The sequence below is a fragment of the Musa acuminata genome, chromosome BXJ1-10 (assembly GCF_036884655.1).
Source record: "Musa acuminata AAA Group cultivar baxijiao chromosome BXJ1-10, Cavendish_Baxijiao_AAA, whole genome shotgun sequence".
NCBI lineage: Eukaryota > Viridiplantae > Streptophyta > Magnoliopsida > Zingiberales > Musaceae > Musa > Musa acuminata.
Genome location: NC_088336.1, coordinates 31,841,701 through 31,864,004, shown reverse-complemented (window position 1 = coordinate 31,864,004; position 22,304 = coordinate 31,841,701). Strand labels below are relative to the sequence as shown.

The 22,304-nt window shown below is 38.6% G+C and overlaps 3 protein-coding genes across 7 annotated transcripts; all 3 read left to right on the top strand.

Moving 5' to 3' along the window:
• Positions 1 to 985: 985 nt before the first annotated feature.
• Positions 986 to 6,859, top strand: LOC103969262 (transcription factor VOZ1). Of its 2 annotated transcripts, none has more exons than XM_065088221.1 (6): positions 986 to 1,127; positions 1,216 to 1,438; positions 1,529 to 2,210; positions 2,317 to 2,511; positions 4,959 to 5,478; positions 5,637 to 6,859. In XM_065088221.1, exons 3-6 carry the CDS (start codon positions 1,959 to 1,961, stop codon positions 6,227 to 6,229), a joined length of 1,560 nt encoding a protein of 519 aa, XP_064944293.1. In that variant the 5' UTR covers positions 986 to 1,127; positions 1,216 to 1,438; positions 1,529 to 1,958; the 3' UTR covers positions 6,230 to 6,859. The 2 variants fall into 2 exon arrangements, with proteins under 2 accessions (XP_064944293.1, XP_009381028.2); XM_009382753.3 differs by having other exon boundaries at positions 1,516 to 2,210.
• Positions 6,860 to 7,278: 419 nt separating this feature from the next.
• LOC103969261 (uncharacterized) lies at positions 7,279 to 14,175 on the top strand. Of its 3 annotated transcripts, none has more exons than XM_065088220.1 (9): positions 7,279 to 7,454; positions 8,482 to 8,691; positions 8,792 to 9,283; positions 9,910 to 10,020; positions 10,283 to 10,462; positions 12,064 to 12,408; positions 13,252 to 13,372; positions 13,463 to 13,585; positions 13,692 to 14,175. In XM_065088220.1, the coding sequence occupies exons 1-8, from the start codon at positions 7,452 to 7,454 to the stop codon at positions 13,573 to 13,575; spliced, it is 1,575 nt and encodes a 524-aa protein (XP_064944292.1). In that variant the 5' UTR covers positions 7,279 to 7,451; the 3' UTR covers positions 13,576 to 13,585; positions 13,692 to 14,175. The 3 variants fall into 3 exon arrangements, with proteins under 3 accessions (XP_064944292.1, XP_064944291.1, XP_009381026.2); XM_009382751.3 differs by lacking the exon at positions 7,279 to 7,454 and adding an exon at positions 7,883 to 8,324; XM_065088219.1 differs by lacking the exons at positions 7,279 to 7,454; positions 10,283 to 10,462 and adding an exon at positions 7,881 to 8,324.
• A 24-nt stretch (positions 14,176 to 14,199) lies between these two features.
• Positions 14,200 to 21,619, top strand: LOC103969260 (negative regulator of systemic acquired resistance SNI1). Of its 2 annotated transcripts, XM_009382749.3 has the most exons (15): positions 14,315 to 14,851; positions 14,935 to 15,001; positions 15,105 to 15,198; positions 15,295 to 15,378; positions 15,469 to 15,543; positions 16,469 to 16,537; positions 17,264 to 17,345; positions 17,435 to 17,484; positions 17,684 to 17,899; positions 17,975 to 18,045; positions 18,136 to 18,205; positions 18,512 to 18,577; positions 20,274 to 20,426; positions 20,916 to 21,040; positions 21,262 to 21,619. In XM_009382749.3, exons 1-15 carry the CDS (start codon positions 14,689 to 14,691, stop codon positions 21,332 to 21,334), a joined length of 1,458 nt encoding a protein of 485 aa, XP_009381024.2. In that variant the 5' UTR covers positions 14,315 to 14,688; the 3' UTR covers positions 21,335 to 21,619. The 2 variants fall into 2 exon arrangements, with proteins under 2 accessions (XP_009381025.2, XP_009381024.2); XM_009382750.3 differs by lacking the exon at positions 17,684 to 17,899 and having other exon boundaries at positions 14,200 to 14,851.
• The last annotated feature ends 685 nt before the right edge of the window (positions 21,620 to 22,304 follow it).

The window sequence follows — 22,304 nt, the reverse complement described above, 5'->3', positions numbered from 1 at the left end:
ACCTCGACTTTGACATGACAATAGTTAATTAATAATAATAATAAATACATAAATAATGCTCGCAAAATTCACGTGTTTGTTGACGGTGGTAGCCATGTTAGATTTTAGGTTTCAAAGATTTTGGTGTTCGTCGTGGTGCTACCGTTTCCAAATATTTGGACCCATATTTGTTCTATGATATCTCCTTGTTAGGTGTGTATGGACGAAAACGCCAATATGCCTACTAATGTTGGCAGATTTAAAATTGATGTGTGGCGAATGACATGATGGACATTTTACCTTATCATGATAATATCAACACATCAACCGATCAAAACCATATCAATCATACACGACTAACAAGTGATAGGTTATTTAGGCGACATGTCAACAATATGTGACAACGTATGATTGGCACACTAATCGTCCGATGACATATTAACCATATGCGATCGACAAGCAACAAATTGTTTGGGTAACAATTTTACATTATACGATGATATATGATTAGTATGTTCATCATCCAAACCCCATAAATGATCACATGTGAGTATGATTATATATTCTTAGCCTAAATTAAGTCAGATAATAAGCAAATTAGACTCACGGACATAATACTAACACCCAAATTCAGTTCGAGAATATCATACATTACCCCGATGATTATGAATAATTCTAGATATAACGGTCTTCAGAACTTATTTATAAAAGGACCCCTGAGTGTCGAACAATTTGTTGATAATTTTTATATTTTAATTAAAATTAATATTCTTTAAATACTATTAGAGTATTATAGTGATCGAAATGACGGAGACATCAAACAAAATTTACCAGAAATTGTAAATAAAAAATTAAATAGTCTTTATATATAAAAATTAAAATTAGGGCTAAAATATTTCCTCGAATCTCCGCTGTCACCCGCCTTCTTCGTGCCGCGCGCCCCGCCGTGCTGCCTTACCTTCCCAGCTTCCCGGCCGCTATGTGGAGGGCTCCTCCGGCCGTCCTCCAACCGCATCCACATTCATGGATCATCGCGGGGCTCGCCGCCACGCCAAGTACGCTCGAGCGGTCATGGTTAGGGTCTCCGTCGGCCAAGGAGACGCGCCTCCTCCGCGTACGGGACATCAAGATCTGATCTCCTCCCGCAGGTATTCTCTCGAACGCTGTCGCTCATTCTTGATTCCCGGTTCGTCCACCTGTGTCTTCAGTTTGAATCGCATTCTTGGTTCTTGGAAGGAATGCGCACCTTCGGGAACAGTTCTGGGGTCAACGCGATGTCACCCTACGCAGATGCCGTCGGATGATGTGCGGAGATTGGCCGAAGAAGGTACCCCTCCGCCTGTCTTGGTGTGATGGTTGGTGCGGGCTTCTTGATCACGGGGGCCTAATGTGCTCGATTATTTCCCCCAGAGAACTGCTCGAGGCCTGCCGTGGCCCATTTCCAGCCATCTACTTACTGGTAACGAGCCTTTTAAGCTGTAAACAAGAAAGAGACAACAACAACAACGATAATAATACTAATAGTGTTTTACGAAGGCGACTCTTCTAGGTGCAACAACATACAACAGAAGGATGAGCTTTGGAGCGTCAGCTCCCGGGCTAGTTGGTAGGTCATGCTCGAGCATGAACATGGAAGTGTGTAGGAACGGCGAGCAGAGCATTGGTTGAGCCACCCGCTGAGCTTTCGCAGAATATATTCCTGTCTCGCTTTTGCCGCGATTTCCCCTCGCTTTTTCCAGATTCCTTCCTTCCTCCCTCCCTCTCTCCCTCCTTCCCGTTATATATCAATCCATCAGTGGCCGCCTTGTACGTGGTGGACTCCGTCCAACGAATCCAACCACCTCAGTCTTCGTCGTCTTCTTCTTGTGTTGGCGGAATAAGAAGAGGAAGAAGATAAATTAGATTTCTCCCGAAAAAAAAAAACCTCGCTTTCGACGATCTCGGCCCGAAGAATTCGCCACTTCTACCGGTCGGAAGGGATGCGGAAGAGGAGCGGCGGCGTCGGCGGCGCGGTCCTGCATCACCACCACCGGCGGTGGGCGTTGAGGGAGAAGGCCAAGAACCGGGTGAATGACCTCCAGGGGATGTTCGCGGACGTCCAGTCGGCCCACAAGGAGGGCCGTTCCGCCGATGCCGCCGTCCTCGAGGAACAGCTCCACCAGCTGCTCCGCGAGTGGAAGGCCGAACTCGGCGAGCCCTCCCCTGCCGCCTCCGCGGCCTCCTCCTTGCCCGTCCGCAACCTCCCTCCTCTCCCCCCCTCTTTCCCCTTTTTGCTTCTTTGGATTCATGTCGTTGTGATGCTGAGTCTAAATTTGTTCTACCTTTGGCCATGAGAAGGGGAATAGCCGCGGGCCTTCGGATCTGTCCTCGTACATCCGCCGCATGCTGCAGCTGAACGAGGAAGACGATGATGCCACAAGCAAGCTGGCAGAGCCGCCTCTGACGTCTGCAAATCCCAAGGATGAGCCGCTGGATGTGCTTGGCCCAGACGTAGGGGAGCTTCAAAGCGGAGGTGTTGCTGTTTTCCGTGGGGTGAGCTTCCTTATGGCTTTTGGATCATGCTTTAATCAGTGATTTGATCTACTGCTAAGTCGTAATCCATCAAGTAGATGATTAATCAAAAACCTGTCAACTTTTATGAGTTACTGTTCTGCTCTGAGATTATCTAGCAGAGGCTATCTTTTAGATTTCTTGAATTGCTTGTTATAAGGTACTTATAGATTCAATGAAATGAGCTCGATGGTGAAACATCATAGTTTGTGGGTTGGAAGGTCTGGAACAGAGACATATTCATAGATTTATCTGACAATCTGAACTAGGCTATCAGCAAAACCCATTTCTCTGTCAGATGAACACAAACTCAGAATGCATCCTCCGAACATACCTAAGAGATTGGCTTAGGGTGGACTTCAGGCGAAGTTTTCCAACTAGCTTTTTAATCACCCGGGTTAGAAAACTTTTAATGGGCAAGCCTTTTGTAATCATACAAATCATGTGAAATAGACTCAGTGCAAAACCACTCCAATAAATGCCCCTGCTGATCTGAGGTTTGATGAAAAGCCACTGTACAGGTGAGCTTGAGTGGGTGAATGCCATGGAAATATGAATGAGGAAAAGGTGTTTTTGCAATAGACAGTTCATTTTATTCATTGATAGTGGCGCTGGGTTGGGGTTGACAGTTTTTGGTTCCAGCTTCACTAATTCTGTAGAAAGCTTATCTCTGTACTTGTCCTTTCTATGACCATCCAATATTACTTTTGAGTGATTGTGATAATAGGAAAACAAGAATCTCCCTTCTTTTGGGGCTCATGACCCTTTGCTCTTTTTTTCTCCTTGTCATGTGTACATGTGAAACTAGTGCAGCATGCCATAGGTCACCTCCAAGCATTGTAACTTTCCTTCCGCACCTAAAACATTTCAAAATTTAACTAAATAGTCATTAGTCATAATCTATTGGGACATATATTTTATTATGCGACTTTGCTTTCTTCTCATGGATTCTATTGCAAAGTATTGTGAGCCTTAAAACAGCTTCTAACATGTTCTTCAAGTGTTCGTCTGCTAAGTTTTTGCTTACTTCTCTGCAATTTGAACTATAGAATTTTGCATCTTATCTACTAATTAAAACAGGAGACACCTACCCTTATATCAAGGTCATTGCCTCTTCAGAGTAGAACTGATGCAAGTTCACTAATATTCCTGTTTATGACACATGCTGCTGTAGGCCATAGGATTCTTATCCAACTTATTAGTAACCTCAGAAAATTGAGTGTCATAACTTCTCAAAAAGGCAATTAAGTTGCAGGATCTGATTTGGGGTCCTGGCACTACTAGAAAGAGGGTAACCAAATGCATGGGAGTCGAGCCAATGAGGGGTCAAATAAAGAGTTTGTTTCTGTGACCCCAATTCTGGCCCTTCAAATTGAAAAAGGAGCATTCTTACCATGATGGAAACGCTCACACTCGCAATTTTTGTATGTTGTCAAGGCTCACCATGAAGTTTTGACATCATTTGTTCCTTTCAATTATACAGTAATTTCTTCAGCATCTATGCCTTTTATCATGAACCTTGTACATTATCGATATTACATCATCATCATCGGTAGTTATGATCTAATGGTTATGTTAAGATGTAGTCATTTTATCAGCATCTATCTTTATCATGCCACTAGTTTGCTACTCTGGTTCCTTGTTTCTATTGGCTGACCCTTTCTTCTGGTATGTTTTCTATTGAGATTGTTGGCCACTTTAGGCTCGCATAATTTAATCCCTTTTCTGACTTTGAAAATGGCTGCTCAACAAGTATGAAGCTTAAGACGGGAAAAACATAGAGTTAATATGACTTGATCTGCTTCCAACACAAGCTCGCTGAATTATTTACCTGCATTTATATTTGTTGAAAAATACAAAATGATACGAATGTCATATTTACTCTGTGCTGGAAGGAAAATGTTTAATAACAACAGATTTCTTGTTTTCTTTTATTCAGAACTTATGCATGCCATACTGAATGCTTTGCATCATTAGCTTGGAATGATCTTCGAGCTGAATGAGGAAAAAAAAAATAAATCAAGATTAGCTTTTTTTTTTGTCTTGGATTAGCATCATCCTGAATGATTTTCATGTACTTTTGTGTTATTTGTTCTCTCTTATTGTGCCATTGGTATTAATTTGCTTTATTTTTAATATTTTTGGACAATTTAGTGGATTTCTTTCAAGTTGCTCCTTGAGAAGGCTAAACCTTAAAAAACACTTGATATATGTTGGATGATGCTATCGTTTGTACTTTTGTTTTTTTTATCAGTTTGAGAAGCAAGAGCTGTCATTGTATATATCTTAATGTATTACATCACAATGCAGTGTGCATACTAAATACGATTTACGTTGTGTTAAACAAATTTGGTGACCTTAAATGTTGTTATCCAACTCTTATGCAGAATATGGATTGTTCATCTCATGAATCTTAAATTACTCTGCAGGAATATTCTCCTCAGGAAATGCCAGATTATGTATTCCTAGGGACTCAGCAATTCAAGTGCGGTTCTATAGAAGCACAGCGTGCCGCTTTGCATTGCCTGGAAGAAGCCAACAATCTTGAATTTCATCATTACAATCCGCATCAAGAATTACCACAAAGTGTATTTCTTGGTTTTAATGCTGGTGGTTTTGATGTAGGGGATCTCACACCATTTTTATCAGAATTCATCCCAGCAATATGCCCTCCACCTTCGGCTTTCCTAAGGCCGAAATGTGCACTCTGGGACTGCCCTAGGCCTGCTAGGGGATCAGAATGGTTTGAAGACTACTGTAGCAGCTTTCATGCAACTCTAGCACTGAACGAAGGACCTCCTGGTATGACTCCAGTGCTTCGTCCTGGTGGTATTGATTTGAAGGATGGTCCTCTCTTTGCGGCTTTAATTGCAAAGACACGTGGAAAGAATGTTGGTATCCCAGAATGTGAAGGGGCGGCAACCAATAAATCTCCATGGAATGCGCCTGGTATGTATGTATAACTTTTTTCCAGCTTCCAGGCACATTTTCTTATTTCCTATGTTTGTTTTATTTGACGAACTTACATCTAAAATACATGTGATGTGATAGTTTAACAAGTTGACATGAATTTTCTTTTTCGAACTGATGATTACTTGTGTTTGCAGAGCTCTTTGATCTTTTAGTTCTAAATGGTGAATCAGTAAGAGAATGGCTCTTTTTTGACAAACCTCGAAGAGCATTTGAGAGTGGGAACAGAAAACAAAGATCATTACCTGATTACAGTGGTCGTGGTTGGCATGAATCAAGGAAGCAGGTGATGAAGGAATTTGGAGGACTCAAGAGGTCCTACTATATGGATCCTCAGCCGCTGCGTCACTATGAGTGGCATCTCTATGAGTATGAGATCAACAATTGTGATGCATGTGCATTGTATAGGCTAGAACTCAAGCTTGTTGATCCTAAGAAGAGTATCAAAGGAAAAGTAACAAGTGATTCACTTGTTGATCTGCAGCAGCAGATGGGAAGGCTAAATGCTGAGAATACTATGGACAGCAAGCGATACGCCAAGGGCAGGCCAAGATTTCAATACAAGGATTCTGCTGAAACCATGTATTCAGCTTTAGATTTCATCAACCAAATGGAAAATGGTGAAAGCCTACATTCATCTTTGGATCAGAAAGCCCTCGTTTGTGATGTTGTTTATATGCGAAGATTCCAAACACCTGTAGATGACTTGAATGGCTATTATGGAACATAATTCAGGAGATTTTAGCAGCCAAAAGAAGAGAGGGTCAAATAGGTTAATACAATGGCATAATGCCAAATGATTTATTCACTTCAAAGACAGCTGAATCAGTTCTAGCATGAAAATGGGGTCCATCCATTGGTTGCTATTTATATGAGTAGTATTTTGTTGTCTTCATGTGGTCACTGAGTTTCCTTACTATTGTACAGGCACTAATTGATGAAACCATGATTTAACTGTATTGATGTCGGAAAACACCAGATACATTTAACTGGAAAGAGGAGAAGTGACATCTGGCATTACACTAGTATCATAAATGTACAAAGTGATGTGCTGAGTCTTTGAGCACTCTGATACTTTTGTCTGTTATACACATGGAGGGACTTTCTGCAAGGATCATACATGAAGGGGTTCTCTGTCAATTGGGACTTCTCAATCGAGCTGCCTGCTGTGGTGGAGGGTTCTTTATCAACAATGAGCTTTTCCTGGATATCGAAATAAACCAAACCAGATATTACCTATTTTTTAAGCTCTCAGTTGATGTATTTATAGACTGACGAGTGATCTTACCGCAAAATGGAAAAATAGATTTGTGCTGCTTGTAATGCTTATGATTGTAAACCAGTTGAATACTTTTCGAGACTCCTGATGTTAGCAGGTGCAGCTTGACAGTGTTTGATAAAGATGGTCCTTTGAAGTGAGTCCCAATTGTTAATATAGCTGATATAACAGATACATTACAAGTCTCTGTTGAAAATTTTGCCCTGTAAATTTTTTTTCTAGCTTGGAAAAGAGAGATTTTGCAGTTCACCAATTCAAGCAAAGCATTGAAGATTCCCTGGTTAGGATTGTTGCAGCTGCACAGGATGCTCAAAACAAGTGTCAATGTTATTGAAAAGTATTGTATTCTTTTCCCTGTTTAGCCATTTGCCCTAAATCTAAGTGATCAAACCATTTAGCCATGGAGCATAAATCTATGTTACTGGATCAGTCAGTCAAACTTGGCTTTGGAGCTAGATCAGTGGCAGCCAGATGTCTTTTCTCATGTATTTGAATGCTGCATTTGAGATGAGTTGATGTCCCACCTCACCATTCCTAATCACACCACCATTCTTGCTATTGAAGCTTGGGGAGTGAGGATTAATTAAAGGAGGGGAATTGTTGTGTGGTTGAAAATGAGGTTATGCAGCATGCAATGGTGGAATCAGATTCCAAACTTCATGCCTGACATGAAATGGTAAGTCATTTTCTTTACCAAATAGATGTTTCTTTTTTGTCGACACTTTTGCTTTAAGTGAAGTGATTGGTAATTGTGAGGTGGGAAGAGCATCACAACATGTCAAAAAGTGCGTATAGTGAACCAAATATCACATTCTTACAAAGTTTGGAAATAATATATTTGCTTTTATCAAGAACTTTATAGAGCTATTAAAAGAGAATGATATGGGACCTCCCAACTGATCTAAATCTTTGACCTAATTCTTTACCCTGTTTTTTCTTACATGACCTAATGATATATATATATATATATATATATATATATATTTTTTTTTTTGTGTCAAGCATATTATGGAACAAATATTTTTTCTGAAGAACCCTAAATCTGTAAAAAAGGGTTAAAAGTGTGGAGTTTCTTCTGCTCCTATTTATTGAAGCTATTATTGAAGCCCAAAAACCCCCAGTTTTGTTGTCGCCAACGTCCCGCATCCAAATGCCACTTCCCCTCCTCCAATCGTCCCTTCTCCCTCCCTCCTTCCATCTTCCCCCACCTCGCGCCCGCTTCCTCCTCGCTCCCCGAACCCTCGTCCCCCGCCCCCTCCGCCGCCACCGGATCGCTGCCCTCGCCAGCACCGACGAGGAGCTCCTCCGCGCCATCACCGCCCCCTCCGGACCCGATGCCCGCCTCCCCGCCATCCGCTCCTACGACGCCGACCTCGCTAGCCTCACCCTCATAGGCGCCGTCGGCTCCGAGCAGGCCGTAACCGCCGCCGCCGCCGACGGCGGTGCGGCCGCCGAAGAGCACCTCTCCTCCGGTGCCTCGACCATGGTCCTCGAGACCGTGTTCCCCGGCGGCGCCGACGAGCGCAGCACGGTCTCCACTAGGCTGGTTCGTTTGAATCTACCCCGATCTTGGCTTGTTTTGTTACATGGTTCTGGAAAGTTTAGCCTGTCCTTATTTTGTTTTTCGGTTCTGCAGTTGAATTGGGTGCTTTTAACCTGTGTATGTTAGGGAATATGATGTCTAAGAGTGCCCTCTTTAACAGTTTTTGCCAGCTAAAAGGGTGGAGGAGAAGGCCAAGAAATTGCGCAGTAGCCTCACTGCAGATTTTCTATCTGGGAATTCTACCGTGACGAAGAATATACTTGCGATGACTTTCAGGCAAGTCATCTTGCAGAAAGTCTGGAGTTTCAAGCTCTCATTGTTTTGTCCAGGGACTGAGAGGAAAATGGAAGATCTTGCAAGCCCTAGAGAGGTTCTAAATACATATTATTTGTTTTTTTGTTTTTTTTCTGTTTGTGATTTCCTCTTTTGGTTTGGTCATTCTGTGCAAATCTGTTTGATCAATTGAACAGACCCCAGCTGATTTCACTGTGAGCTCATCGGATGTAAAGTTCCTTTCTGCGCTTGCTGAGGCTGTCTCTTCCTGCGCCCTCGAAGGAACTGAAAGGAGGCACTTTGGAGAGTCCGATGGTTCTCGTTTGAGCTACATGTTTGGTTGGTTACAGAAGCCCCAAGGAAACTGCTCCGTTGATTCTTCCATATGTGTGTACAAAATTGCTGAATGTGAGATAGTGAGGAACGCGATGAGCCAGGTGGACAAATTTAACTTGAGCGATGGAAGGGCCTCGTATGGTCAGAGGAAAATGCAACACCCTTGGTGGATGGCACCCGATTATATAAGATTGGAGAAAGCTGGGGGTCCTGGATTGAGTTCTTGGACGAATGAGTTTGTTCCTGCATACAGATTGCAAATAAATACCAATACTTTTAAGGATGCAAAGCTTGAAGGAGGACACAAGATGGCCGAAAATAGGTGGGAAGTTCTCTTGACCCATTACCAAATGGTATATTTATCCTTTCCTTGTACCCTTGCTCATCTACTCCATGTGTAACTAATTAGCTAACTTGTATTTTATGATGAATATTAAGATATATGTTTATACTATGGTAAAATCTGTAATGTTATGATAGTCCATGTTCTTTAAAGTATAATCTAGTAGAACGTGTCAAAAGTTGATTTTGTTTCTGTATTTCATGCTTCAAAAGTAGGAACACTTATATTGTTTTCATTTGCTTGGAAAGGAAGTCGTTTGATCTTGATAGAAGCAATTGGGTGAGAGTTGGAGAAGAAAAGGGGAAGGTGGAAAGAGTGATTATTGGTTATAAACAAGGTTTAGGAATATTATGGTTAGAGGTTATTTGCCTCCTAATTTTGGAAGAACAACTGTTTTGCTTCTAAAATTTACCAAGAATTGAAATGATTTCAAAAAACGAAGTAGAACATAGGACCATGTATAGTCATTGTTAAACTACTTTACTGGTTTTCAGGTGCATGAGATTCAATTGGTTGCTTGTGAGAGACATGTTTCCATCATTGCGTTTTACAATATATTGAAATTTGTTTATTTCTAAGCCATATATATTGACATGTTACCAGAGTATCAATGCTAATAATGACAATTTAATGCAGGTGGAACTTGCAAATGTTCTTGACATGTACTATGAAGACAAATACACACTCCCCGACAAACAGCTTTTCTGCAGTTTAATAACTGAATCATCAACTATCTCGATGAATAAGGTGTCTACGCAACCAACCCCTCCTCTTGTTAGTTTCTACTTTTCTGTGTATCTGGGAAGATCTGGGAAAATTTAGAGCAGCCTGTATCTGGGAAGATCTGGTCCCTGTGAAGTTTTAGTGATATTTCACACTACATAAATTTCTTTAGAATCATCTTCTTGCTTTCCCTGTTGGTTACTATATCTGGCACTTGCACAATGCAGAATCATCTGATGATGTAGTTAGTTTTACTTATGTACAATCATACTGTAACTATTTGCAGAGTTCACCATTGAAGATGCTGTTTGTTACCTTAGCTGGAGCATGCATTTTTGTTGTCATCAGTGTTCTTGCTCAAGTATGTTGGCCACACATTAAAGTCAACACATCTACAGAAAGGAATAACTTAATTTCTTCAAGGGAAATTGATGGTTTCCATTTCCAGTCTCATGGAACAGCTGAGGTATGTTAACAGGAGTTTGATGATTAATATATTATTATTCTAGTTTAATGTATAGCTAGGAAGTCTTAGAGTTTGGAATTCTGTTGCCAGACTTCATGCTTATAAACTGGTTTCTGCGAGTGGCTATTGTCAATTAGTAGTTCTAACGCTAGTTTACAGGAAAGGAAAAGCCTTCTGGAAATAAAATATATGAATGAGAACTCTCAGCTGATGTGAAAGGAGGATGGCTATTTGATGTACAATTTTATTGATGTACAAGTTTACTGGGTTGATTAGCAAAGGAGGGAATCAGTATGGATCTAATCGGAGTTTTTGGTCAGCCTGGTGGATGAGCTTATTATGTTCTTAGATTGTGCCTAGTGGTTGTAATTGCTAAATTTCTGGAACTGTGAATGAGTTTGTAGTCTTATTTCCGTGTGTGATAGAGCTTATTTCTTGCTTTTGCAACGAAACATGAAATATTTTGTAGTTCTATGAAGAAAATAGCGTTGTATTTTGGAATTAAAAGAAGAATATGCCTTCTATTTTTGTTGTGGTGGAAACTGATTTTAAACAATGGGTTTTTGAACAAATTCCATTGATTTCACTTCAACTTTGGTTGAGAGTAGGTTGGGAATGTTTTTAAGCGAAGTACTCAGCTGAAAGAGGGAATTGATATATGTTATTAACCTGGTTTCAATTTGCTCTAGAAATTCACCATTTGAAACCACAAGTGTCAGTAACCATATCATTTCAGAACTGAGGGAATTTTCAGTTAATTTAACTCCATATTACTATTTGCTCTTTGTGGAGATCTCCGCTCTCAAAATCTGCCTACTGATTTGGTATGACAAGATAACAAATGTATGTCCAAATTTCCATTGTCTTAGCAGACAACTTAGAGACCATACAAGCTTGTTTTAGCAGCTGCTTTAATTAAACATGTTTGGTACTAGCTGTCAGTTTCTTGGATAGAAGGAATTGCAGTTCACTGTTTCCATAAGTATCTCAATATTTGCCTTGTTGGTTTTCTTGTCCGCTTCTGGTAGGTTTATAATCATTTTGCCATAGGTCAGGTTGTTGAAGTTAGGTAGTTTTCTATTTGAGAGTACCATTTCTTTAGCACTTTATAGAAAGCAAATGCCCTAAATGTAAGTTGTTGCATCTACATTTTTGGAAATCCAGTTACATGCAGATACTTAAGTAGTCGTTGCATCTTCACATGCTACTTTTCTTGACGCATTGTGAACTTTCTTCCCGCCTTGTGTTTGTTCATGGCCTTGTCAGTTTCCCAACTAGAATCCACAACATGTATTATTCTATAATGAACAAAGTTTATGTGGTGTCATAAGTATCAGCATAACTAAATTCTGCTGAAGGAATGAAGAAACAGGACTGTCTGACATCATCAGTCTTCAGGGTCATTCACTAGACATACTACATGTGTACAAAGATGCATGTGTACATGTTGAGCATGTTCCATCTTCCCATTAATTAGTTTATTTTAATCCTCATATCCAGAGTAGTTGCAAGTGAGCAATTTTTCTGGAGGTTTATTTCCTTTGTATCATTTAGTTCTGTCAGCTGGAAGTCAATTTGATTACAACTCTGTTATTTTTCAGATAGAAGGCTTGTGCATTTCAGTTGTCGAGAGGATCAAAGATGCACTTGGTTGGCCTGGGGAAGTACCTTTTGATGCGGAAATGGGTGCATGGATTGGTGCAGTTCCAAGCTACTTAAGGAACAAGGATCCATCTCTTCGTGCTGTTCACGTTGATGAAGAACAGGTCAAAAACTTATATAATGGTGATATACAGTCTCAAACAGAACAATCCAACAGTGTGGTCTCTCCTATCTCAAATCATGTGGAACATCCTAATGCAGAGGAGTCTAGCAGTACAGAATCTCTTTCTGGAATGAACCGTGCCGCTTTTCATACTACCGCACAGGACATTGCTAGTTTTCAGGTATGTCGTCCGTTAGATGTTTTTTTTTTCCATAACAATATAAGTGCTTTAATCATAAACACACATGCAGGTTCTTCCATTCTTTTGTCATAAATCATCAAAGTAGTGAATATGTTGATTTGGTAAACGCCTTGTGTTATTTATGTTATTCAGTAATGCTGCTTAAACCCTGTGTTCTAATTGCTAATGAATTCTTATGCCTCACCTCTATGTGATTTGGCATCTTATGATGTTTTCTATCAGTATGGTAACCACAGAAGTTAAAATGTGAAGTGACTAGATCTCCTTATGGGTATTTGTGGTTGAAGGAATATGTTTCATAATATTACTTTGATTGCTTATTAACATAAAATTCACACCATCTTTTAAGGTACATTTACTGGGTACTTGCCAATCACTCACCATCTGCCTAAAAAAATTTCATACTACTGCACTTATTTTTTCCTCTCTAAAATGTGATGCATTTTTGCAATTTTGCACCTGTCATACTAAATGTCATCCGAATGCGATACTGATATGTCTTAGCATGCTGCAGGTTTGATACATCAGCAAGTACTCCAACATGCACCACCATGTGATTGCCCATTATCATATACGTGCCCATTTATGTCAATTCTTTGTTGCACATAGGCGTGAATCTTCTGTTGCTTACCATTTGCTTTTTTACTTGGTGTCTGTGGTTCACATGCTATCTCGATCTATTAATTCTATTCTCGGGAGGCTCGCTTGTTCATGTTGTTGTTGTTATTGTTGTTTTTCAAACACATGCATGCTGAATGATAGAGGCAACTTATATATCATTTGCTAAAGATGTAAGTTATAATCTTTTCCTCTCCTATTCAGGTTGTCTTGTCTGGAGATGGTAAAATTATTGGGTTTCAGCCAACAAACCGTGTGGCTGTCAACCAATGGGCATCCAATCCCCTGGCGAAACTATTGTACGGGGGGCGTAGGTTATCTCCTGGTTAGCTCACACCCCTTATTTTCCTCCTCGTTTTATCATGTTTGCTTCCAAATTTAAGAACACTTTTGTTCAACTAAATTTTCTGCACAGGCCTTCTCGAGCCAAGTCTAAAAATTCCCCTTCTGCACGAGGTGGTTCTTCTCGAACTATTAATGTCGGTAAATCCCGAATCCTCTTTTGCATTGGCAAGACCGATCCGATAGCCATCCCAAAGTAAGACCAGATTTGACTAGTTTTCCCTTGTTGAGAAACACATTGTTTTCCTCCATTTGTTATTTGGAATCCCTCACTTATCATTTTGGTGATTACCAATCTGCAGTCAATCCAAGCATTGTTTGGATAGTATGTAATAAGACTGTTGAAAAGTTTGGTTGCCTAAACTTCAAAAGGAAATGAAAGAAGGTTCAGCTACACATCAAGATACCATCGGGCATGGCGTCATCTAGATCGATAGTGTCTCAGGTTTGTGCTTCAGATAGTGCGAATTAAAAGCCTTCCTCTACTGCTGGGAAAGTCAAAGAATGTGGTTTCCTGACAAACAAAGAGCATGATGGAGGAGAATACTCTGCAAATGTTATAGAAGTCGGCCTTTTCAGTGACATTAGATGCTTTGTCTAATCCATCTACACTGATTCAGATTGGTGTATGTGTGAGCTTTAAATCTGTCAATACAGACTGGTCTTCTGTATTCTAGTATAAAACCCCTATAGGTGATGGTCAAATTTCTGGGAGCAGGGCGGTAAATTCTGCAACATGAGAGAGATTTGGAGTCTTAAAACGACTTTTTCTTGTCCCTTTCTTTACCTACTTCTCACTTGGATCATCCGCGTTTTGTTTGATGAAAAGAAGGGAACAGGGAAAAAGGGTTTACCGGGCCCTGGCGACGTAGATGATCGGGCTCCTTTTCTCTACGTACCCCATCACTACAGCCACCTTCCTCAGCTTGGACGACATTGATCAGAGCTGGGAGTGCAGGCTCCCGAGGGGGAGACATGGTGGTGACTCAACCTGAGCCGACAGGGCCACTCTGGTTTCGAGGAACTGCGGGTCTCCATCTTTACCCCAAGACGTGATGATGGTTCAAGTTCAAGTATTTGAATCTGAGTTCAATTTTGGATTTCAATAAATATGGTACCAGAATACTTGGCAATCGCTGAGGCCGAAAGTTTTGGCGCGGCATCAAAATTTCTTGGTTTTTGTCTGTCTTGTCTCTTTTATTGCAAATCCCATATCCCCCTTCTCGGTCGAATCAAATTAGGGTTACTCTCTCTCTCTCTCTCTCTTTTACTCCCCCCCTTCCCCTCCTCCTCCCACGGATGGTAAATCCGAACAGCAAACGAGGAGCCAACAGCAACGGTGGCGGCGGCCGCGAGAAGAGCAATAATAATAGCAAGAACAACATGGGTGCTTGGGAAGAGAACACCATGGCCATCCTTGACTCCTCCGGCTTCAAGGATTCCCAGGACGTCCACGACGATCGTAGTCTCCCGCACCTTCTCTCCACCATTGCCATCCTAGGACGCCTTCTGATTCCTTTACTATCTCTCTCTCTACTCTTGCAGGGCTTTGCTTCTTGGAAGCTGTTCGATCCGCCTCGCTCGCCTCCGAGCCGTCCACGGCTCCCTCTTGGTATCCTCTCTCTCTCTCTCTCTCTCTCTCTCTCTCTCCTTATACGTTTCGTTTCGTCGATAGATCGAGTTCTTACCTTGGGGTCTGATTTGTTTCTGCGAAGGAGAATGTTTGATGCCGTCTTCCAGATTCTCGTGGACTGCAACTCTCTTGAACTGACCATGGCTAGTTACCAGCTTCTGACCGAGTTGGATAAGGTCTCTTTTATTTTCGTTTCAGAAAAGAAATGCTTTTGCTGTTTGTGCTTCTTTGCAATTTTGACGCTTCTTGATGTTATTCAACTGGCTTTGCAGCGCTACTCAAGAGTGTACGTGATGAAATCAGACAAGACTGAATCATCATCGAGCGGGATTGTCAATCTTGTTGTGGTTAAAGAGGTGAGAAAATATAGTGGATTTGGTATTCTCTCTCGGCTTTCTTTTTTGGGTTAGCAACATGCTAAAGTACGCAACCTTTTGTCTTTTCAGGCATGGTCACCTTTTAATCTTACATCAGGTGGAGAGCGAACTGCTAAGGATTTGTGCAGTTTGTTTGATTCTGTGGTTAGTGAAGTTCTTCATGTGCAAATACTTGTTCGAATGCTGCATGCCACCTTGTGTTGTTATGGATTCCTATTGTGTAATAGAACGATGAAGATTGGTTTTAGTAGAAATAGGAAAGAGAGAGTATTAAGGTATTGTTCTAGTTAGAAGTGTTAGGTTCATGTTTCTTTATGTACTTCCTAGGTAAAATGGAATATGAGACTTTTTATTGTTTTTAGATATTTTCGGAATTAATATTGATTGATATTTTGATCGATCATAGTATATATGTGATTGTTTTTATGTACTTCCTACATTGATCCTTCTTAAACCCGCATCAGTGGGAGCCTCGTGCACTAGGTACTTTTTATATATTATTAATATATATTTTAAGGGTGATAAGTAACAGGTCTATTTTCCTTGGAGTAGGATTATGATGTGAGATGTTAGGAGCAAGGATCACCATTTTGTCTGGACTGGTATGAAACGGGTGGTACATATCTGATGGGGTGATCCATGGGCTGGTAGATGCCATGTTAACTTCTATCGTGGCCTATGGTTTACTGTTATGACCTTAAACTAGCATAAGGCCAACTGTGGTGGCTAACATGATCTTGCTGTGAACATTGTTTAGTTTCTAGAATCTCTCTCAGATATCTTTTTTGTTGAGATAATCGAGTCAAAGAAAATAATGATATATATATTTTATGTTCCTCTGTTCCAAATTTTGAATCTATGCAGATATTGAGCATTTGAATTGGTTGTTCTTCTATTCATATTTTAGACTTTCTCTGATTTGTCCTTTAATTGAAAACATATCTTTGTTTGGGTATATTTATCAAGCACATACTTTTTCTTTATCCATTTTTCCAATATAATTAATATTGTTGATTAATCTGGACTAAATGTGGATCTGATTTGACTCTTTCAACTTTGTTTTCTCCAGAGATTCTCTACCTTGATAGAGGACATGGTTCAAGCAGTTAACAAATTGAGCTTTGATTTGGTGTTTAAGGCAAGTATGAGTGTTGTGCATACTATTTGTCAATTTGTAATTTTTCTGAATGAATTTTATCACTATTTCCGTAGCACCCTAGTTAACCTTGTTGATGTTGTTATAATCATGATTCTTCATGTTTTTTTTCCCTATTTAGATGTAGGTTTGAAATTTTGTGAATTATCATTTGAAATATCCATAGATGTATAGTGAGAAACATGATAAATACAGAATTATGGAAGTCAATGCTTTTAATAGAGGTGTGTTTTTTCTTGGAGTCACCAGTTTAAACATTTAATTTAAGACGGTTATACTTGCTCAATTTGTGAATGTTATTAATGATGGTTGGAAAGGATTATGATTCGACATATATTATCATTTAAGGCAAATGATATACTGCAACTTTCTTGTGGACGTCACACTTATTTCATGGTTGTAAAGTATTTACAAAATAACTAACTAAATTAATCCACAAGTTGTTCCACTGAAACCCTTAGCTTTGCTGCAGTGTGTTACTTGCAAACATGCATGATCCATAGCTTTGCTGCAGTTCTATAAACTACCATTTTGTAACGAGACACATGCAAAGAAAAAACAGGGGAATATTGTTTGTGATTGCGGGGATGCTCGTTTTAGTGCCTTATTCTTCATCAGATTTTTTCCCCTGTACTTTCAGTAGTTAATGGTTTTGTTTTGATTTACATGCACTTGAAGTTCTAACCACTATCCATTTCTGTTGTTTAGGCTGTAGGAAATTTGCTATTGTTCCAGTATCTTGTAAATGTCCTCGAGGATGATCTATTACCTCGTCTTACTGTTTATAAAGGTAAATGACTCACAGCAGGAGTTCCTATTCCTTTGTTTATGTTTCCTTTTTTTTCTCCTTGCCTTAGTTTGTTTTACAGTTTTGTACAGAAACACTGAACTGGTTACTTCTCAAGGAATCTGTACTAAATATTCTTCTGGTATGTTGTGCACTTACAGAAGCCAGACAAAAAACATGAAATTTTCTTTTGCTACTTTACTGTATTGCTATCTGGCACTGTGAAGTCTTGATAACCTTCTGATCTCTTCAAAGTTCTTATTTTCTTTTGACATTCCCACGATAGTTTCTTGCTAGTATCAAAGAAGATAAATTTATCACTGTTCAAACTTGTTTTTCAGGGATCACGAAAATTAAACTTTAAGAGTTTGGTTAGGGATTGCATGTCCATTTTACTCAAGCGTTGCCATCATAATATACCAAATAACCATCAAGACCTGAGAAGCTCAGAAGATACTTGTTCTCAATCAAGTCAGGATTGTGTTGTTGGTCTATCAATTGCTGTTTCTGAACTAGAAAAAGAAACTTGTGTTGCTATACAGAAATTTTTTAAGCTGGTGAGAAGTCGAAGACATGGTCTATAACTTCTGATGGGCTACTCATCTATCAATTAAGTATTTGCATGATTCCAGGTTATGGAACTTGATGTAGCCAGGAAAGAAGCAGATATGCATGGACTTACTTCTCGGCTTGATGGCTTTAGGTGCCATTCTTTTTTTTGCTCCTCGTATGGCATACATGTTATAATTGTCTCTAGTTGGAGTTTAAATTCAGCATCATGTTGTTGACACAGGCTTCCCATCTTGGAAATCATTGTGGATGAACTAACCTACAACAGAGATAGCCTTCCCCCATTTCTTGTGGTGAGACAGGGCTGCTATAGCATCTCTTTGTGTTTTATTTTCTTCTGGTTTCCATTTTTTGTCATACTTTTTCATGGACTATTTGAACGTATTGGTAGTAGTGGTAAATATATTTCTAAGTTGATACTTATTTTTTCATAATGGTTATACTTATCTACCTTTTCAGCATGACTGCTTTTGATTTAACTTTGACAAGCTCAAAACTGTAATAGTAGTTATTTCTACCCTATAATTGCAAGCAATTTGTCTTTCATACACAGGAAAACATAACCCTGTTTTTAATGTTGCACTGATAATACACTGCAGGTCTTCTCAGAGCCTAAATGGAAGTTGGAGATCATTTTGCAGTACTTTTCAAAATATATAACAAAGGTATGCAAATTACGTCAATTGAAGCAATTTAAATCTGAACCTGCTGCAAAACTTGACACTCTGTCATCCATTCAATTTTGTTAATCAGTAAATGTGTATATGAATATATTACCTGTTTAATTTCACAGAGTTAATGTCCTAAAAGTGTTTCATTCTCACATAATATTTACCTGCAAATATAACTCACCAAGAATTTGTGAAGAGTAGAATCTTAAGAATGGTATTTAGACCTTAATAATCTATTCCATTATGAAATTATCAGTTTTTGGTCAAAGACATTGGAACAAGTTTGAAGCTGGACCAAAAGCTACTGCAACTTTCAAAATGATTGTAGGTGATCATTTTTAGGGGAAACCAGTGAAAATTCAAGATTTGATTGAGTTTGGGAGGCCTGGTTCACTCCAAACCTATCTGTTTACACCAAAAAAACTTGGTTTTGGCTGATACCTCTGCTGCAGATAATGACAGATCCTTTAAGTTTGCTTCATTTCTCTTTTTGCCTTCTCCAGTCATTTTTGCTCAGATGTGGGTAGTGTATATGCCATTCACTTCTATTTTCTTAAATTTGATTGCAGAGATTGGTTTTATGAGGGTAATTTATGTTTTCATTATTTACCGTCTACACTTGTAGGCATAGAGCATACGAGTTCCTGTTCAATATTTTTTTGTTCATTCTCATTTTTCAAACAATGTCCTGTTCGAAAGGCATTGTTCCTGCAGTAATCTTATCCATCATCCTCATGCACGATTTTGATGGTGTTAATTTGCAACCTTGGCCCATCATTTCTTCCGATTACTTTATGGCCTTTGGCAATGGAAGTTCCTTTTAAATTTTAATCTGCATCGACATGTTTTGCTTTTCTCTTTTCATTATATGTATCTCTTAGCATCTCCAGCTCAACTAGCTGACCGTGTATATGCTAACTACTTCATTTCCTACTAACCCAGAATTATACTATTGTTTGAACTTTGGCATTTCCATATCCAATCAAGTCTAAAGGAATACAACAATCATATTAGTTTCAAGGCCTAACAAAATGCGTTTAGTTCTTAATCACCTAGGAAGAGCATCATGCTAGGTGGTTCGTTGCTAGGTTGATTCTAATTGTCCAGGTTACACATAAGTCATCACTAATCTCAAGATTGTGGGACTGATTGGATTGGAAGATGAGAAAAATTGTTGCAGATTTTCTTTGTCTAGTGAATAAATGGCTGAATAGAGTCAGAAGAAGAAGGTTGACCAAAGATAAAGTTAAATAAGAGAAAAGAAAAAAGATGATTTGGGTCCAGTGACTTTGAAACCTTCCTCGATAGTCAAAGATCATGTATTTAGATTTTTATTTGAAGTATCTCAACTAGACAGTTTATTGCTTCATTCAATACTGAAAAATTAAAAGAAAAAAAGATTGATTTACTGGATAAGACTCCATAAAAGAAAAGTTTGTATGGCAATGTATTGAGTCATCAGTCTACCTGTAGCAAACTAGCTTAATTGCTTGATGCAGAAGCTTTGCTTGCACAATCTGTGTCGACAATGTATACCACATATAACATTATATAGGTGCTCCTCTTTTTGTGTTCCAAATATAAATATTTATGCTATTCTTGCCTTGTGATAACAATTGTATGTTTTTTGAGACCCATGCCTAATAAAAGTTTCTTATCATTTACTTTGCATTTCTGTTTATTGCTTTAGTCCTCTGTTAGAACTCGAAGATCAAATGAGAAATCAGATGGTGCAACTTTGAGGGGTATGCTGAACAACTTTTCAACTGCTGCAAATACAAAGAATATTGTGAAAAGAGTTACTTCAGGAGCAGCCCAACTGCTTTTAGCACATGCTTTTCAGGTAAGTTCTTTGGATTCATTATGAATATCAATGATTGCCATACTATTGATCATGTATTGGAACAAGTCAGAAAAAAATGTCCTGTCAATTTCTGGAGGTACCAACTGATACCTAAACAAATTTTGGATGTGTGTTTGCCAGAGGCCTAGAAATGTATGGACACTCTACGAAACAAGTGCATTTTGGGATTTAATAATTCTGTAATTAGTCACTTACTGGTTGGTCTTTGCAGGTATTTAATAATCAAATATTTTATTCTGTGGATTTTGCTAGCCCTTCTTATGTATGACTGGATTGTAAGCCTTGAGTTACCTGAGACTGAAAACAGAAAATAAATGTTATAAAAGCTGCATATAAGTAGAACTCATGCAAGCATTATATTTAGCTTCAGCAATACTTAAACCAATCATTGGTAACATAATGTTCTTTATAGATCAATAAAATATTATGTTTAATGACAACCTAATTCTTATGTTTATTTTTGTACAGGCTTGTCTCTCCCTAGTACGTGACTCTAAGCAGATTGCTAGCTCTACTGAAAGGATCGGTGCAACTCTTTCTGAGATATGCAACAGCTTAATTTCTGCTTTCAGAAACCTCAGAAAAACTGATGAGTAAGACCAGTTCTCCCCTGTAAATTTTCCGATAAGTAGCTTCCCATCGTGTTTTGTCTTGTGAAACTTTGTTTGGCTCTTTTGCCAAATGCTACCCATACACTGGAACAAGTTGTTATATGTAGGATAAACTTGTGTAGCTGGCCACGGTTGCAGGAGTAACGTGCACTTTGTAGAAGACTATCGAATTATCTAACTAATTGTATTATGCCTTTTAACAGGGGTTTGGAGATCACGTCTTTTGCCAAGGAAGCCTTGTTTGCTGCTGCCATAGTCCTGAAAAGAAAGCCTTAACTGAGGATGCGGAAGGCATACTCGATCAAGATTACTACCCTGCAGGTTTCATCTTTCTCATGTGACTGCAATGTCTTGGAGAAGACGTCTAACTGATTTAAGTCATAGTATGCACAATTGTGAATCAGGAGTTTGTAACCTGCCGGGCAAAAAATGAAAGATCTTACCAGGTCTCCACATGGTGTGGCTGTAGGTATTGGACAAACATGATGTGGGTTTTGTGGGTCTTTTAATTTATTCTACTAATTTGAGGGGTCTTTTAATTTATTTTATTAATTTGATTGAGTTTAATTAATTGGATTGATTGGGCCTTTTAAAGCCCCAACAATACCTTTCCTTTATTTTTCTCACTTTCTATTTAGGATGATTTCCTAAAAAATATTTATATTCTGTGTATTTCTCAATCGATCTCCTTTTTATTTACTTTCAAATAGTGCTCATAATTAAAAAAAAAATCTAAAATACCTTTTAAAGTTTTTTCAACAATATTTTTTGCTTATCTTTTTAGTGGTCTTGAAAGATTTTAGTGTTTTTATTTGACTCATTTGTTGTGCTTTTATAGAAGTACTGTAAATGTTATTAAAAAATATTATAGGTAATATTATATTATTATTATTTTCATTGTTATTGTTCGTATATCATGATAATATTTTTTTTTAGGTTTGTGGTTGGTTTGATTGTTTGTAATGCTTTCAAATAGATTTTATAGTATTTTTATTATGATGATTAAAATATTATAATAAATTAATTTTTAATTTTTATTTATGTGATGTTTTTAAATTATTTTAGATACCTATTTGAATCGGTATATCAAATGATTTTTAGTGTGTTTTGATTTTTTGGTTTATTTATAATATTTTCAAGTAGTTTTTTTAGTGATTTTAAATTAAAAATAGTGTTTGAGAAAAAGTGAAATCTAGGATTGTTTTGATTGTTTGTAATGCTTTCAATTAGATTTTATAGTATTTTT

What these genes read in the sequence shown, in the direction of transcription:
- LOC103969262 (XM_065088221.1), top strand. Translation starts at nt 1,959, where the DNA reads ATGCGGAAGAGGAGCGGCGGCGTCGGCGGCGCGGTCCTGCATCACCAC. An exon ending in CCGCGGCCTCCTCCTTGCCC is followed by an intron (nt 2,211 to 2,316) that starts GTCCGCAACCTC and finishes GGCCATGAGAAG; the next exon opens with GGGAATAGCCGCGGGCCTTC. An exon ending in ATCTCCATGGAATGCGCCTG is followed by an intron (nt 5,479 to 5,636) that starts GTATGTATGTAT and finishes TTGTGTTTGCAG; the next exon opens with AGCTCTTTGATCTTTTAGTT.
- LOC103969261 (XM_009382751.3), top strand. Translation starts at nt 7,929, where the DNA reads ATGCCACTTCCCCTCCTCCAATCGTCCCTTCTCCCTCCCTCCTTCCAT. An exon ending in GCACGGTCTCCACTAGGCTG is followed by an intron (nt 8,325 to 8,481) that starts GTTCGTTTGAAT and finishes CCTCTTTAACAG; the next exon opens with TTTTTGCCAGCTAAAAGGGT. An exon ending in CAACTATCTCGATGAATAAG is followed by an intron (nt 10,021 to 10,282) that starts GTGTCTACGCAA and finishes AACTATTTGCAG; the next exon opens with AGTTCACCATTGAAGATGCT.
- LOC103969260 (XM_009382749.3), top strand. Translation starts at nt 14,689, where the DNA reads ATGGTAAATCCGAACAGCAAACGAGGAGCCAACAGCAACGGTGGCGGC. An exon ending in CTGTACTAAATATTCTTCTG is followed by an intron (nt 17,485 to 17,683) that starts GTATGTTGTGCA and finishes CTTGTTTTTCAG; the next exon opens with GGATCACGAAAATTAAACTT. An exon ending in TTTTAGCACATGCTTTTCAG is followed by an intron (nt 20,427 to 20,915) that starts GTAAGTTCTTTG and finishes ATTTTTGTACAG; the next exon opens with GCTTGTCTCTCCCTAGTACG.